The 17,712-nt window shown below is 33.0% G+C and overlaps 1 protein-coding gene across 1 annotated transcript in view; it reads right to left on the bottom strand.

Annotated features, from left to right (window-relative positions):
* Positions 1–794: 794 nt before the first annotated feature.
* Positions 795–17,712, bottom strand: part of LOC115889912 (WW domain-containing adapter protein with coiled-coil homolog) — a 28,256-nt gene continuing 11,338 nt past the window's right edge. The window contains exons 6-11 of the mRNA XM_030910002.1: positions 15,712–15,844; positions 6,455–6,560; positions 3,480–3,879; positions 3,002–3,180; positions 2,813–2,940; positions 795–1,761 (exon numbers count right to left, since the gene is read on the bottom strand). Of these exons, the coding sequence (XP_030765862.1) occupies positions 1,683–1,761; positions 2,813–2,940; positions 3,002–3,180; positions 3,480–3,879; positions 6,455–6,560; positions 15,712–15,844 (1,025 nt within the window). The 3' untranslated portion in view covers positions 795–1,682. The remainder of the gene's footprint in view (positions 1,762–2,812; positions 2,941–3,001; positions 3,181–3,479; positions 3,880–6,454; positions 6,561–15,711; positions 15,845–17,712) is intronic.

The raw sequence follows: 17,712 nt of genomic DNA, 5'->3' as shown, positions 1-17,712 counted from the left end.
ATATCATTTTAAAATTCTTGTATGTTATTTTAGATTCTGAAGATAGTTTTAGAATAAACCGGAATATATTTTAAATAAACATTATTAATTTTTTAACCGATGCCTAATATAATTTATCTATTATGTATAATAACAGGCTTATAATTATGATTTTGTTACAAAAACCTTTAAATAAATGATTATGTAATAGAAAAAATCCAGATTTTACATTTTACTAAAATATTATATAAATAAGCGCCTTTCTACAACAACGCCACTGACTCCCAATTGGTAAATTGAGAGTTGCCTACCGGTCGAAAGTCATTTCAAGACTTAATGGATTATTTAAGTCAAATTTCTTGCAAATTTGGCACTGGCGAACCATATTATATGGTTCTTGAACAGAAAAAGTACATAAAATAAACACTTAACGACTACAAACTAAGAAAATGCGTTAATACAGCCGATGACATAGCGGCAACAAAGCTTTACCGCACACGTGCGACGCGTACTACAAGGTAATAAATGAATGAATAGGCGACCTCGCCTCTAATCAGTGTTGCCATATTGTAAAGAACTTATCCTTTTTAAATAGTATCCGACTTATAATTTAGTAGTATAAGGACTATTTAATACATCTATGGAATATTAAAACCTACTTTATTAAAATGTAGTATTAATATCTCAATATATGTGTATAACAAGAAAAAAAATATTGATAATATTAAAGACGTGATAACATAGGCTGGATGAGGAAGGCTCGGTCGACTGTACCCACAAGTAAACGTGTACAAAAAAGATTGTTTGACCGCGTTTAGATATAAATAGTGGAGTCTATATTTTATTTTAAGTCTATGGTTGTATCCATCGAGAAAGCCAAATATTTAGCTTATAAAACAATAAACTTTTGATTTCTAACCACAATTTCTCTTGATGAATCATAATCAAACGTCAAAATGGCATTCCTCCCAAATTTTGAAGTATAATTAGTGGAAAAGCTAAAGTATGTCAACTTTTTCTACCTATTGAAAATGACTACCACTAATGTAGACGTTCTGAATTCTTACATTGGAATTAAAGGAACAAACTTCTACACTAATTGAAACCACTAATTTACTCAACTAATTGCGAGGTTCTGAATGAAGCTTTATACTTTAAAATTTACGATCATTCACTTTATCTACAAAAATACAATTAAAATTAATACAATATCCTAGCAACAGCTTGCGTTAGTCAGTTGCATCCATAGAGAAACCTAATAATTAGTTTACAAATTAATAAACTTTTTATTTCTAACCACAATTTCTCTGGACAGATAATCAAAGGCCAAAATGACATACCCACTCATGCGCAATAGCATTTTCGATTATACCTAATAGAAAATGTTTTTTTTTTAACTTTTTCTGCTAATTGAAAAGTACTACTGCTCAATTTGACGTTCTTAATGCTTACACTGAAATTACAGGAACAAATATCTACGTCAATTGAAACCGCTAATTTTGAGGTCCTGAATGAAGCTTTAGGGTGATAAATTTAGTGAAATTGGTGGTCCCAAATAAGGTCAATTTGATGGAAACGTAATGGAGAACGCGGGAAACGAACAGTATCATAGATACTACAAAAACGTATCAGTAATTGCGAAATTACTCACTAAAACATAATGTTTAGCCCACTTTTTTTACAGTAAATTATTTTGTTACACACTAAGAATCGTCTGACATGAACGAATTTTGAGACTTCAGTTCTTCTAATTCTTTAATCTGTTGACGTAAAAACAATATTCTGAAAATAAACATATATTTATATAACCTAATACACAAAATTTACTTCTGTAACAAAATTTGAATTATACAGGGCGAGTCAAGTATTGCGCCGAGATATGGAGTGTAGAGATGAGGAGAAATATCTTTTATGGGACTTTATTTGAAAAAGTGGTCACAAAAATGGGAAAAATAAGGGGTCACCAAATGACTTCAGTGGCGCTAATGACGCATAAATCTAAAAAATGAAAAGTAACTATAGATAAGAGAATAAAAGTGACATATAACCAAACATTACCCAAAAAGCTTTGTTTTTATTTTTTAGAACATAAAACAATTATTTTTATATATTAGAGGCCCAATCTATTGCTGCTGAATAAATATCGATAATTTATTTCATGTGACATGAAAATAAAATATGTATTTTTTTGAAACCCGCGCCTTCGCGTCCAATATTTGTCTCTTTTGAATCATTTCCTGTTCTAAAAATTTTCGGCGCATATTTTAAATTTTAGGTTTTTGCTACAGCAGCGCCATCTTAAGTCTTCCTTTTTTATGACCATTTTTTAATGCACGACGACATTTCTCCTTACCTCTACACTAAACAGTGATTTCTCCTTACCTCAACAGTGATGGACAAAGACCCGGTATATACCTAATTTTTTCGCTAATGTAAGCTAAAATAAATTCAACAAGAATAATTCCCAATATAATATTTCTTCTTTGCTCTTACGTAAATAGTAAAAAATTAAAAATGTCAATCACATACGTTGCGAACTTTATGACACATCCTGTTTAAATAGGGATGGACGAATGTCGCAGGTCGTACAGAATTCCGAAACAAGCAACGCTAAATGTCTAAATATAATTCTAGACGTCACAAAGTTGTTCCATTACACTTTGCATACTTTGACATTCCAGTTATCTATGACATTACAATGTAAAAAACTACTCTACGCAATTGTTGACTTCTTTTACTCTGTATATCAATAATTATAACGATTCACTCTTAAATAAGTGCTTGAAATTTACAATTGCAAAGTAATAATAGGCTACAAAATGACGACGCTTACCTTTGTTCTTGTAATGTGGCTTGAATTTCCGTAAGACGAACTATCGATCTTGCAGATTTTAATTCAGCTGAAACTTTGGAACATTGTATACTACCCATAATGTGTGCTTCGTCGGCCAACTTCTGTGCCTAAAATATATGATCATATACATGACGAAATGTTGAGTAAATTGACTAAAAGAGAGATTACCTGTTTTTCTAAAATTTCCGCAGGCCATCCCCTTACGTGATTCACCAAGTCATCTCGGTAATGGTTAGCTAACGAAGGCGTGATAGTGGGCCCTTGAGGCCTGAGGGCCTGCAGCGAACTCGACACGCCTGCCATGGGGGGCAGACTCCCCGCCGGGGGACTGCCTGTAATTGCGACCACTGAAAATCAAGCAACAGTATTTATAAAAAATGTCTATACCTATGTGGCGGGTTCATCTCTCCAAAAAAATCCTATATGGGTATTTCATCACTGCAAGAAAATCTACAAAATAAATTAGTTATTTTTTGTAAACACTGCTGCGTTAATCTAACGGAGACTACTTGTCACAGTTAGGTTTACAAAAAATAATTATTTTATTTTATAGATTTTCTAGCAGTGGCGAAATACACGTATAGGATTTTTTTGGAGAAACAATATTTATCTCATTTGATACTAAACTTTAACGGTGCAAAATTACCTTTAGAACATTCTGGAACTTCCGAATGCGTCGGAGTGGGCGGACCATCGCAGGCCACGCCCCCGCCGTTCTGGCTGGTGTCGACACACAAAGGTTCCGCCTTCTTACAGTCGCCGTCAGCAGGACAGAGGCGCGAGGAACCCGGCGGGCCGGGAGCGTTGGCAGCGCCCGGCTGCGACGTGATGGTCGCGTTCTGCGGTGGCGGAGACACGCCCACGCCCGACGTCGCTAGGGCGTTGCCGGCCGAGTGCGACGGCGCGGACGTGGCGAGGAGGCCGATAGGCGTGGTCGTCGGGTGGGACGAGAGCCGGGGCAGGGCGTTGGCCAACAGGACAGGGCCTATGACGGGCTGTTCGACGACGAGAGGAGGTTGGTGTGCCGAACTGGGACCATATGACACCTAAGTGGTAATAATTGTATCATACCAATGACTAAAGAATACAGGAGCAATTATTGTGTTATTAGACGCAATTTTTTTGGACACAACGGATGTATGTCATCTGAGATCTTATAAACTTCGTGGATAAAGCTATGCCATATGTATATTACACACGACCTTGTTTACGGGACTTTCACATGAATTTTTCTATTTCTTTCTTTCTAGAACAAGATTATCGTATAAACCTATCCTTCTCTCTGAATACGCTACTGAGCATGCGCAGAACGATATTAGACGTGAATGCTAACTTAGAGCGTTTTTTCGCTGCGTTGACAACAATTACTAAAAATACACACCATTAAACTTTTTTTAATATAACTGATACATGTATTTATTATTTTGAAAATATTTGTCATATTATTTCAATATACTTTTTATATATGTTTTGACATTTGACTCTAAGTCAAAACATTAAAATATTTTTATTAATCTCACTCTTTGATGTCACTTTTTGTGTTTTTTGTTACTGTTTGTTCCGTGATAATAAAGAGTTCATTTGGATTTTCGACGAAATTTTAGATTTGTTTTTTTTTTAATGGTTTTTGTAGTATGATAAAGTTAGTGGATAAACTAGTGGATAAATAGACATTATAACTAATAAAAGAGTTATATTGTTACGTTTTTCGTCGGTTCCGTGTGGATAGAAAGTCACAATTTATTTAAACACAATTTATTTAACACTAATTAACAAAAACAATAAAGATAAAAGACTTAAAGAATGATTTACGAACGATTTACAACTATTTATCTAGAAAGAATTTATTTTGAACTTAGCGCGTCAACTGTACTCGTCTTATTTTATATCTGCCCTCTCTAGGCTCCAGCCGCCGGCTTTTATACCCACAGCTAAAGATTTCTAGAATAGTCCATAGATCGTTAGGTGCATAGAGAAGGTTTCGATTGTTCTCGTATGTACTACTCCATTCCAGTGGAACTCGATTTTTCTCGAACGTCCGAATGAATCATTACGGTGTCTATTCTTTAATGCGATGTTAAGGTCATCTGAGGGCGGGACATATAGTTAGGATAGGTCGAGTCCACACGGGTCCGCAACAATATGTAAAGCTGTCCGCAATAGGAAAAATCGTATCGAATCCACAACACTAAAAGTATGAAAACCTCTGAAGTATGTTCCATATTTTCAAAAAACAAGATATGTATTACTTAAAATCTTTTTTTTTCCGACTTTTAATTCAGTGAAATATATATTTATGTTAGATAACTTTTTAAGTTTAATTCCCAAAGGTAAATTTACTAGTAAATATTATCCAATAAATAATTAATATTCGAATAACAATATTTATTTTCCCTAATTGAATTTCTTAGTTAATTTTCTGATATTATACTGACCAAAAACGTAGGTATGCACTAGGTTCCTTAATATATTTTTCTCTTACATGCTTAACTTTTGCTATGACTTCATTATATTGAAAAAATGAAAAACAAGCACTATTACATTCTTGTGAGTGCCTAGTTTATCTTAATTTTTCACAGAAAATTTCTTTCATAGGGAAAATACCGCACAGGACTTTTTACAATGATAAAAAAACAATTATACATAACCACAAAAATCAAAGCGAATTTGCGCCAGGTGTTGTCAACGTTACCAATGTTTAGCAATTTAATGTTATACTTATATTGCCTATTACTTTGAATAAGAAGACTAAGGAAGGACATCTTTAACAACTAGTAAATAAAAGCAAAAATGCAAGAAAAAATATATAATTAGTTAATTTAAGTGAATTTCATAAATGATCGGTTTACTACACGTATGTATATTATATAGTCACTTACTAGCGAAAAGCTGTTCCATTATTTCACTCGATTTTTGCCGAGATCTACCGCATATACACAACCAACTATTTTAGAGTCTTTTTCGATAAATCGCGATAGTGTCACTGTTAATTTAAGTTCTGCCACAATTTCCATCTAGACTTACTACCTTTATACAACTATCAGTAGTAGAATAAATAATAAATAACATAAAATAAGCTCCGTAAAGACTGACAAATCCACAAAATTTCAAATCAAATTCAAATGTGTCAAATGAATCGTCAAATAGAATGTCAAGGATCCCCACCCTAGAGTCCTTTTTCCGCCCACCATGCATGAATACATGGATAGCATTATGCCCCTTCCTTAGTCTTCTTATTCAAAGGCCTATTATTCCAGCTTATCCTTATTTATCCTTATATTTTACAACATGTGGCAACCGCGCTAACGGAATCTTTCAAACTTATTGCTATCGTCCAGGGAATGCTAGCATTCACTAGTAAAAGTTGGTATCAAAAATAGCTGTTGAACTTTTACTGGCGTAATCTTAGCAAATCAGTGAATGTGAGCTTTTACTAGTAATTGTTAACAATCACTGATTTCCAATTTTTACTGTAACATATATAAAAAGACACTTTAATCGCTTTACACGCTGAAACACTCACTTTCTCTGTGGTCATGTGCTTAAGATATTAAGGTTTAAATTAAAAACATTGTATAAAAATCAGCGGCATATGTTAAACGTAAACAGTTTGTACCTTACCTCAGAAGTAGGCGTGCTGTCCCCTGGAGAGATATCCATATCTTGGGCAGATGAGGCTGATTGCACTGAATTATCAGGATTTGAATGTCTTCTGGAACTGGAACCCCTAATAATAACGAAACATCATTAATCAGCTTAGTTTTTAACTTCAATTTGACGTATTCCAAACCCGTCCTTTATTGTCCTACAGGAAAAACAGTTCAGCAGTAGAACAGAACGAGTTCGGGTTAACTCAAATCGCAGTAGACAGTTTGGGTGAAAATCATATTCATTAGCGCCAAAAACTGGAAAGGAAACCTAAAGGTGCTTACAGACCTGACGAGACGAGAGCAACACAAGAGCGGGACGAGCGTCAGACTGCTTCAATCTATTTTTTGAGAGACGCCTGCCATGAGCCAATCAAGCTATGTATAGCCATGCACTAACATCTCGCAGTCGAGCAAATTCTATAACTTTGAAAACGCTAAGCGCTTTTAGACGCTCAGCGTATGACATTTATTTTCGCATAGCGCGTATTTAACTACCGATTTGGGTGTTCTCATTTAACGCGCTTAGCGTCTTTACTGATTGCGCTAAGCGATTCGAAAACGGTTACCTTAAAGGATCGTTTTGCTTGTCGAACTGTCAGTGAAAATCGAAAAAAATGTGATTTTGCGTTATCTTGCTCTTTAGTGAAAATTACTTTTTCTATAAATTCCTCAATAAGAAATTGATAATTTACGATTTGGCAGCTATAAATATTGTTCAAAACATCGAAAATACTAAAAAGCGTCTTCAACATGTCCCTCGTATAATAAGAATGACATATCCAAGAAAAATAGGTTGACATAACTCAACAATAGGTTATGAAATTCACGTAACATTGACATTTTTCATTGTTTTATTCACATTTGAGTATTAGATACCTGAGAAATTGCGATACTGTCAATATTTGTTCAACGCGCATGATACAAAAAAAAACAAGCTATAGTCTGTGAAACGAATAACTTTGAATTTGACAGTTCCCGAGGGATTTTCTAGTGTTAATTTTATTAGGTTAGCAACTTGCGGCCATGCATTTTTCTTTGTTGTCTGATATTTAGAAATGTCAAAAGCTGATGACATTTTACTTTTGACAATTATGACATTTCGTGTTGATTTTTGCAAGAAGAGGAAGAACTGTCACTTGTTTTGTTATTTTCCTTTTCTATTTCACGAAAGTAAAAAGAGTAACCTATATGATTCGTTCAGGCACTCAACTGAAAGAATATCAGTAACTTTTTTGATAGAGGGATTTTATATTTGCCATGTTGGTAAAAAATAACGGTCAAGATTCAAAGTTATTCATTTTATAGAATATATGATCGATAGCGGCTCCAATTCCGTTCAGTTTGCGCATATCACCTGTGACGTCACTACGCCACACAAAAAAAAACCATATTGTTCAACAGTGGCGTGCAGTACCATTTACAGTAGGGTAGGCAACAGAATCAAAAATATGAAAAAAAAAACTAAAAAAACGTATGTATTACATAATATACATATGTACAATGTACGTATATAAAATTTACTGTCTAACGTATTTTAACTTTAAACTCAAACACAAGAAAATTCAAATAACAGCAAATAAATTTAATTATTTGTAGATGCAAAACGAATAATCTGTCTATTATTCAATCATTATTTCTTCCCGATAGGCGACTCAACGACTGGCGAATTAGCTAAAACAATAATCGTACACAATATTGCCAGATTGCCAATTGCCACTGTCTAATAGATTTTATGTACCAAAATGAAATACAGTCAAATAAAATAATAAATGAAATCATTTGGAAACAAATACAGATGACAGACAAGCAAATTTCTAATTTGCTACATAATACAAATCTTTCTAAAACACAGTTATTTAAAATTGATCATATAAAATAACATGGACTGTTTCTTACATAGTTCTGTAATAACATCGGAACTGGCAATACCGCATCGGCGGGATCGAGACATCGGGTGCATCCGTTCTGCGGTAACGCACTGCTTTTGCTTGTCCATATCCATGTAACGTTAAGTTGCGGCCGTGCGTTCGATTTCGAATAATGGGATGCGTTTTTTAGGTAATAATAAGACGTTGAACAGGTGGCGTTTGTTTTGTATGATGTTTCCGGCTTTGCAACCGTAATAAACACAATACTAACTTACTATTTAGAAAAATAAAACAATGTAGGTCGCATTGTAGGATTTGTGTTTTTTTTTCTGGCGCCTCAATTGACTATATATACAATTTAAATGTTTGTTTGTGAATTGGAATAGTTTTTATACACTTTTATGCATTTTATGTCATGTGCAGCCATACGATAAATAAATAAATGTAGGATTTGTAGGTAGATATATAATGAAAATTGATCAGATAAATATATTTTTATTTTGCGTCTGTCTTGAATAAATCGAAGGGTAGGCAATGCTTTTTTGCCTATATGTAATGCACGCCACTGTTGTTCAATTGCCACCAATAAAAAAAGACATAAAATAGAGAAAAATTAGGTCATAACCTCAAAAGTTATGTCAAATCACTGAGCCTGACATTTGAAAAGTAAATTTCACATTTATTATGTGTCAACCGTAATAAACACAATACTAACTTACTGTTTAGAAAAATAAAACAATGTAGGTCGCATTGTAGGATTTGTAGGTAGATATATAATGAAAATTGATCAGACAAATATATTTTTATTTTGCGTCTGTCTTGAATAAATCGAAGGGTAGGCAATGCTTTTTTGCTTATATGTAATGCACGCCACTGTTGTTCAATTGCCACCAATAAAAAAAGACATAAAATAGAGAAAAATTAGGTCATAACCTCAAAAGTTATGTCAAATCACTGAGCCTGACATTTGAAAAGTAAATTTCACATTTATTATGTGTCATCAGTTTGACGATTTGAAATTGGTGCGCGGAAAGTGCCGACCAATGGTGCCGTTATCAACTGTGACGTAGCGACCAACCTGCGCAATATCATACCTTGTTTTCTTTATAATATCATGTATCATTTATATCAGGATCATCTCAACGCGTATCCAGAAAACGAGATTCGCAGGGCAACGAGGATACCAAAATCGACTGCCTGGCGTTCCGCTAATCGAACACTTTCGCTTACCGCTTTGAAAGCGTAACGTTTTTATGTCAAAGTTACAAAATTCAGTCCAGACTGCGCCGCGAGAATTTTTTGATCGGCCGTCGAAAACCCGACAGAGGATGGATTATAACCAGACTCCGTGGGTTGTCTCGCGAGACCCGTCCACAGTCCGCAAATCTGGAATGGCTCGCTTAGCTCGTCTCGCTCTGGTCTCGTCAGATCTAGACACACCTCAAGGCACACTCGTAACTGTAAGACCGTCGACACACGGGTCGTTTGGCTTTCAAAGCGGAAGCGTCCCGAACTCCAAGCGAATCTCCCTCCACTCTACCTTCGTATGTAAATAATAGTATGAATCACATCAACTCCGCGTTGATCGCCAAACGACCCTTTCGTGGACCTAGTATTATTTACGTAGGAAGTAGAGTTCGATACGCTTCGGCTTCGAGTTTGAAACGACCCGTGTGTGTACGGTCTAAATCTACCAAGTTTACAACAATGCCGAGATAATCGTTCTATGAGTTTTACCACACTCGCAACAGTTGTTTCGCTGCGCTCTGGAATTCTACCAAGTTCACAACAGTTGTTCCACAAAAAGAAAACCAGGGAATGGGAATGAAAATTAGGGTGTCCGTTATTTACCAAGTTGATCATTTCTCTCACGACGCCCTCTAAATTTTTAGTTTATTGTCTAAAAAAAAATAACAGACCATTGTAAACCATTAATATTCACAATAAACCTTGACGATTCATTTCCCATTTAAATTACATGGGAATTTGCCACTTTTTGCATATATTTTTTTTCTTTCGATCTTGTTCTCTCGCAGCCATGACAATCACATATTCTTACAGAATTGAACGCTCTACAAAACAGGCCTCTTACAATTTTTCAATAAACCTACTGCTTCAAAAGTTATTCACGGTTAAAGTTAACCACTCGGTAAATAGCTAAATTCTTTAACTTCTTTGACAAATCAAAATACGCCAACGGTGTATTTTGATTGCGTTGGTTAGTTTGGGGTAAGTTTTTTTTGTTTATAGATTGCACGCGAAATACCCGACCAATTTTGTAGAACTTTTATATATTATTATAATTTGTACGTTTTTGAAATTTAGGTTAAATTATGCTACTATTACTTAAGAACTTACTCTCGAAAGTTACAAGTTTATAATATAATAAACTAGCGTGTACCAGCGACTTCGTTCGAGTCGAATTAATCATTTGTAATGGTGATGATAAAGCAAAGCAAGAATTTCCATTAACATACAAACTGGATAAAATTTTCTCACATTTATATCAGCATGAGAAAAAACAATATGTCGATATTATTATATAACTTGGTAATATTTGAGGGGTAGTTTTATCTCGTCGGAATTTGACTTTCGAAAAATCCGTTTGTCAAAAATAATCTTTTTACGTCAAGCAGTTTAAGCAGAATCGTGGTTAAGAAATTACCCAACTTTTTGCAACACCCTTATGATTTTTTAAAAAATTTCAAAATATGTAAAAAACCAAAGAAATTATGCTTGTCCAATATTTGAGGGGCGTTTTCACCCTCTTGGAATTTGAGATTCGAGAAACCCCTCCTTATCGAACCTCTACACCCCACAGCCAATCCGTTTGCCAAAAATCAGCTTTAAACGTCAAGCAGTTTAAGCAGAATCGTGATTACTCAATGGTCATATTTTATGAAACACCCTGTATAAATTTATAAAAATCTTAAAATATGTAAAACAACAAAATAAAATATACGTGTTTAAGAGTTTTTCCCAAAAACTCACCGGTTTTTATTAAAAAATATTTTAATATTTGAGGGATAGTTTCACCCCCTCAGAATTCGAGTTTCGAAAAGTTCCTTCTTATCGAACCTCTTCACCCTAAAGTCAATCTGTTTACCGAAAATCAGCTTTTTACGTCAAACGCTTTAAGCAGGATCGTGATTAATCAATGACCAGATTTTTCGAAACACCCTGTATACATTTTTAAAAAATCTGAAAATATGTAAAAAACAAAATAAAATATACGTGTTTAAGCGTTTTTTCGGAAACTTGACCGTTTTTTAAATAAAAAATATTGTAATATTTGAGGGGTGGTTTTGCCTTCTTGGAACTGGAATTTCGAAAAATCCCTTCTTTTCGAACCTCTACACCCTAGAATCAACCTGTATGCCAAAACTGAGCTTCTTACGTTGATTGGTTTGAGCAGGATCGTGATTAATCAGTATGTCAGTCACTTATGGATTTTATATATTAGTATAGATAATTTGTACGTTTTTGAAATTTAGGTTAAATTATGCTACTATCACTTAAGAACTTACTCTCGAAAGTTAAGAAAATAACTAGCGATGGGAACTATCGAATGAATTAAACTATCGAATGGTTACTGAATGAATGATTTCAACTATCGAATGGTTTTATTCGAATAAAATCATTCATTCATTTGTATACTAAAGCATATGTGACAACCTCGCCGTGTGACTAAATGGTTATCGTTGAGCCACGACTATCGAATGCTTTTGATAAATGAAATTTAGTATTCGTTTGATTTTTGTGTGCGTCAGTGCATTATTAGTTCTTCCAAATTTTTATAACTTCGCCTTATAAATACTGTGCTATTTTTGCCTTTATTAAAATATTTAAAATACTAAAATAGTAGTTTTTTTAATTGACGATTGTGTGCGTGTGCAGGTGTCAAAATTTTTCCGAAAATTTGTGTGATTTTCCGTAGCCCGATCTTTCAATTATTTTATTTTTTATATGGTATATGGTCTATTTTTAATGGGAAATTTTGAGAAGTAGCAATTTTTAAGAGAGATGAGATGAACTTAGAATTAATTTTAAAAATACATATTATTTGTATTTTAGATGTTTTAATAATATGAATTAGTTGAACTTAATAATCATATTTAAGTAATGTGGTTAAGTAAATGGTTATCGAACTCAAACTATGGGGTGAAAAAATTAAATTGAAAGTTTTACACGTGCTAATTTAAAAAAAAATGTTAACGATGTTTGTATTTTGTTTATGCTAATTCTCTTACATGTAGTTTTTTGCGAAGAAATATTTCATTTATTTTTTAAAGTAAATGCCAGTAAAAGTAAATATTATTTTTAAATAGTAATATAAAGTACCTAATATAAATAATTTTGATTTCTAATTTTTTATTTATATTTTCCTTCCATTACACTGCATGCTGCTTAGAAAATTAATAAATGTTTATATTTCACGATTTGAAAGTTTGTTGTTAATATAACAAATTCGTTCTGTAATTATTATTATTTAATAAATCAACGTTGCCAAAAAAGTTACTACGTAAAAAATGTTTATATTAAATTATTTTAAATTTTGTTGTTAATAGGTATAACAAATTATTACTGTTATTATTATTTTTATTAAATCAGTCTTTGCTTAAAAACATTAAAAATCATTTTCCTACATCCAAAATAACAAGTATTATTGCAGAATGTAACAACAGAATATTAATTAAAAAAATGCAAAATATATAGACATACTATCCATGACTAACTAAAGCCAAACAATAACATTTTTTGCTAATATCAACTAATACCAATATATGGCAACAGCGCCCTTAATAATGTATTTTCTGTGTAAATACTAGCACCTCAATAAAAAAAATAATGTGTCCTTATCTTTATATGACTCCGCAAAAAATCAAAGATGCCGGCTTCTTTCATAGCATTGCCACCGACCGCTGTCGGGTTTCTCGGAAAGAAACCTACGTCGCCGGGCGACAACTAAAATCCAGTTAATATTTTATTATAATCGATCCTGACGAATAAATGAATTTCATAAATGAATGAATTTTATAAATGAATGGTTTTTGCTGCCGAATTACTAGAATACAATATTTCAAGGCAGATGACGCATCTATTCGATAATTTTTATTCGAATAGTTTTCAACGAATGTTTTCTTACTAGCTATCGAATTATTCGAATGAATTGCAACTATCGAATGTTTCGATAGTATTCATTCGATAGTTCCCACTACTAAAAATAACCCACGATTTAAATTTGGCGGGTATCATTAGAAAATGATCGGAAGACTTCGACCGCCATCGGAACTGTGGGTTGACAGTTGGAGAGTTGCACGGTCTGGCTAGACGCAAGTGACTATATTGTCGAGATACTAAATGCGTTGATGTGCGCTTGCGTAGAAAAATCCGTATGTTGGCAAGAATGTTTGTAAAAATAAATTCAAATCGTCAACTCAATAGATTAAGTACTGCAAAAGAATACAAGCTCAAAAATAATAGGTATTAGAATTAACTATGATTCAAAATTATTCATCATGGTATCATGAAAATTGCTTTTCATTCAAATCGATAAAATTTTTCAAAAATAATCATAATTTTGTCAAAAAAGCTGAAAAATTTAGAAATTTACCGAGTGGTTAACTTTAACCGTGAATAATTTTTGAAGGAGTAGGTTTATCGAAAAATTGTAAGAGACCTTTTTTGTAGAGCGTTCAGTTCTGTACAAGAATATGTGATTGTCATGGCTGCGAGAGAACAAGATTGAGGAAAAAAATATATTTGCAAAAAGTGGCAAATTCCCATGTAATTTAAATGGGAAATGAATTGTCTTTGGGACAAGGTTTATTGTGAATCTTAAGAGTTTACAATTGTCGGTTATTTTTTGTTAGACAATAAACTAAAAATTAAGGGGGCGTCGCACAGTGCTTCGTCCCATGGACAAAAATCGAAAAAAAAGTAAAATTTTACTAATATCTGAATATGTAATTTTATACTTATAGCAATGTTCAACCATCCTGTATATTATTTTTCATAAACAGCGTTTTTTGTTAGCAAATATTTTCACTAAAAATAAATTTTGCGATCATTATCTTATCAATGAAAAGAATAACATTCATAGTAGTTCTGTATATTATGGAGTTAAACTGTACGTACTTAATTGAAAGCCACTATGGATATTATTAAACAAGGAATGTACTTTAAATTTATTTCTAAACAAGTTCGTGATTGTTTAGTTTTTATTTATTTTTTAAGATGATTCTTAAATGGGTATAAAAATTTTACGTTTTCAAACTTCAAAAAGGCATTTAAAAAAAACATATCAAAACATATCATATTTATTGAATATTTTTGTTGTCATATTCATACACTTTTAATTTTTGTATAGTTCACCTGCGTCTGCTTGCGACGAACTTTATTTTATAATACTTTTCAGATGGAGTAAAATTGATAAGCAATGCCGATCTGGTTAATACTTGGCTTGATCATAAGGACAAGAACTCAAAATTATTTGTATTTCAAAAAATGTGTTCTTTATTAGATATTGATGAACCTTCCAGTCAAATGAGACACCACTTGTGCCTGAAATAGCCCACTATGTTGGAGCGAAACGAATAAAAAAAGTTTCCATCTTTCAATTTATTATAAAACCTCATACCCAAGAAAAAGAAAAAATAATATATGGATATGGTCTATTAAAGAGGTAACTATTCACATCCGAACCCCTCATACCAACAAAAAGAACGGTAACAACGCGAAAAAGTAACATATTAGAAAATGATATCTTATATGTGAGTATACTTCAATTAAAGAAATATCTTATATGTGAGGATACCTGTGATTTGGATACTATAAATTTGGAAGATTCTGTCAGCAGTGATTCTTCTGAATCAGAGTAGTTACGATCTATGCATTTTGTTGTCCTAAAGTAAATTTATAGTATCTTATGTTTTTTTTTTAATTAAATATAACATTAATGTTTCTTTTTCATTAAAGAAAAACATTTTTATCTTATAATAGGCTTATATTGTAGGAATCATGTTCTAATGTTATTTCAATTCTTTTTTATCACAGCGATTTATTTATTACTTACACCGTTTTCATACTATAAATTATTATTTCCTTAGATGATGACAAGATTTTTTTTTCATAAACGTGGGTTCTTAGTCATCATCATTTAGTACAATGAGAGTACTCATCATTTGTGTCAAATAAACCTAGTTTGAATAAATTGCCTACAATAAAAGAGAAGTTTTGCATTTTTGTCCTCTAGAGCCATATGTTCGAAGTACTGTGCGTCGTGAGATAAATGATCAACTTGGCAAATAAAAGACACCCTAGTGAAAATAGGCATGTTTTAGAGTATCATGACTCTTACCAATCCGATGGACCATCTTTGGGAGGCCCTTCCGGGGTCTCACGACTAGAGCTGCTATTACTCCAATGGCGAGAGGTGTCCCTGCTACTACCGCTGCCATTTGAGCCTCGAGAGTTGGAATGTTTCTCGTGACCTACAGTTTATAAAAATAACGCGTAAAGCTTGATTTTCATGCATCCGTTATCCGACGATACGATATTAATTTTATTGGTTGAATTTAAAGACTTCGATTGGTTAGAAACGGTTGAATTTAAAGACTTCGATTGGTTAGAAACGGTTAACCAATCGAAGCCTTTAAATTCAACCAATAAAATTAATATCGTATCATCGTATCATCGGACAACGGATGCATGAAAATCAAGCTTCACTCACAAAAAATCCCCTCAAATTCAATATCCTTGAGGAAAAAATGTCTATACGATTGGCGGATTCATCTCTCCAAAAATTCCTACATGGATATTTCGCCACCGCAAGAAAATTTACAAAATAAAATAGTTATTTTTTGTAAACACTGTTGCGTTAATCCAACAGAAACTACTTGTCACAGTTAGGTTTACAGATAAACAAATTTGCCTAACAAACAAAAAAATGCTTAACGTTCCAGAAAGTTTATCTCTTTCCGTCGTCGGAAGCAAAAAAAAATACAAATAAAGAAAAAAACTATTTAAAATATTTAAATTCAACTATTCAAGAACACCTTAGTTTTTTAAAACAGATACGTCTATAAAAACCGTTGACGTTCTGTTAAAATGACATTATATCAAGTTAAACTTCAAAATTAACAATTACTACCTGATAACAATTACTTAATAAGGTAAAACCAAAAAGCTTCAAACTTTCTGTATGATTATTTTTAATTTTTTACGTATGTAATGTTTATTTATGTTATGTTCTTTAAGATCGAAGAAGCGATTGCCATATATTACTAACATTAAATTAGTAAAAAAGCATTAAAAGAGTACCCGGCGCCTCCACCACATGTCGCGACCTAGCTGGGGGTTGTTTGCTAGAGTCGCTATACCAGGTTCTCTCTCTCAATCAAAACAACAACTGGATAAAATATGCATTTATTTAATATAAGGTTTACAATGTATAACAATTTTGGGGAATGCCAAGACTTAACGGTTTACTTAAAGAAGTACTTACAGGAACATCTTCATCCTGCGCTGTCTTCTATTGGTTCTCACTAGCCAACTCACGGACTAACAATGCGACTCACATCGACGGACTAACCTCCCCACTCTCCTCAGCATACATTTTTATATTTTCTATCCCTCGTTGTCATCGCCGGTTACGTCGTTCCAATCTGTTTTCATCTAATTACATTCACCCGGCTATGACCATGAGGAAATCGAACTTTGGTAGCCTGCGTTTGATTATCGACCCGAGATTGTTGTGTTTTAATTGTTTAATTATTAATGTTATTTAAAAAACATATCTGGGTCGATGTCAGGCAGGTAACCGATCTCTTGGGCCTATATCAAATTGTTTTTTCCCAATTTGATTTAAACCCAAGTTGACATCTATTTAAGTCTTGACAATATCGACATTGACACTAAAGTCTATAAACCTGACTAAATGAAATTTTGGCAAAAATGTTTAAATTTGTTGTATAATTTAAGATACCAAGCAGCTCTTCATTTTACTTTATAGAGCAAATGATTTAATAGATATTTTATTTGGATTAAAGCTACAAAAATTAGTTTAAACCGAATTTTAGTATCGCTATGTTGGTCACATTGCGCCGTTTTCAGTAAGGTTGTCGTTTATTATTTGACAATTATCCTAATGTCGGTCATTATTTTGTATAATATCGTGTTGTTGAATCTTTGTGAGTAATTCTCGTTTTTTGCCTATTTTCATAGTCTTTTTTAAAAAATAGTAATTTTAAGCACAAACAGTTAGTTCTTTTATGAACTAAATTTTCGAGTTTTTGTACTGCATTTCTTGAAATTGTGTGTTGAAAATATGCCGAAACATTAAAACAGTCGAAGCAAAGAG

The sequence above is a fragment of the Sitophilus oryzae genome, unplaced genomic scaffold (assembly GCF_002938485.1).
Source record: "Sitophilus oryzae breed Bouriz unplaced genomic scaffold, Soryzae_2.0 scaffold_857_pilon_pilon, whole genome shotgun sequence".
Taxonomy (NCBI): Eukaryota; Metazoa; Arthropoda; class Insecta; order Coleoptera; family Curculionidae; genus Sitophilus; species Sitophilus oryzae.
The sequence above is the reverse complement of the archived record's forward strand: the minus strand, read 5'-3'. Positions and strand labels throughout refer to the sequence as shown.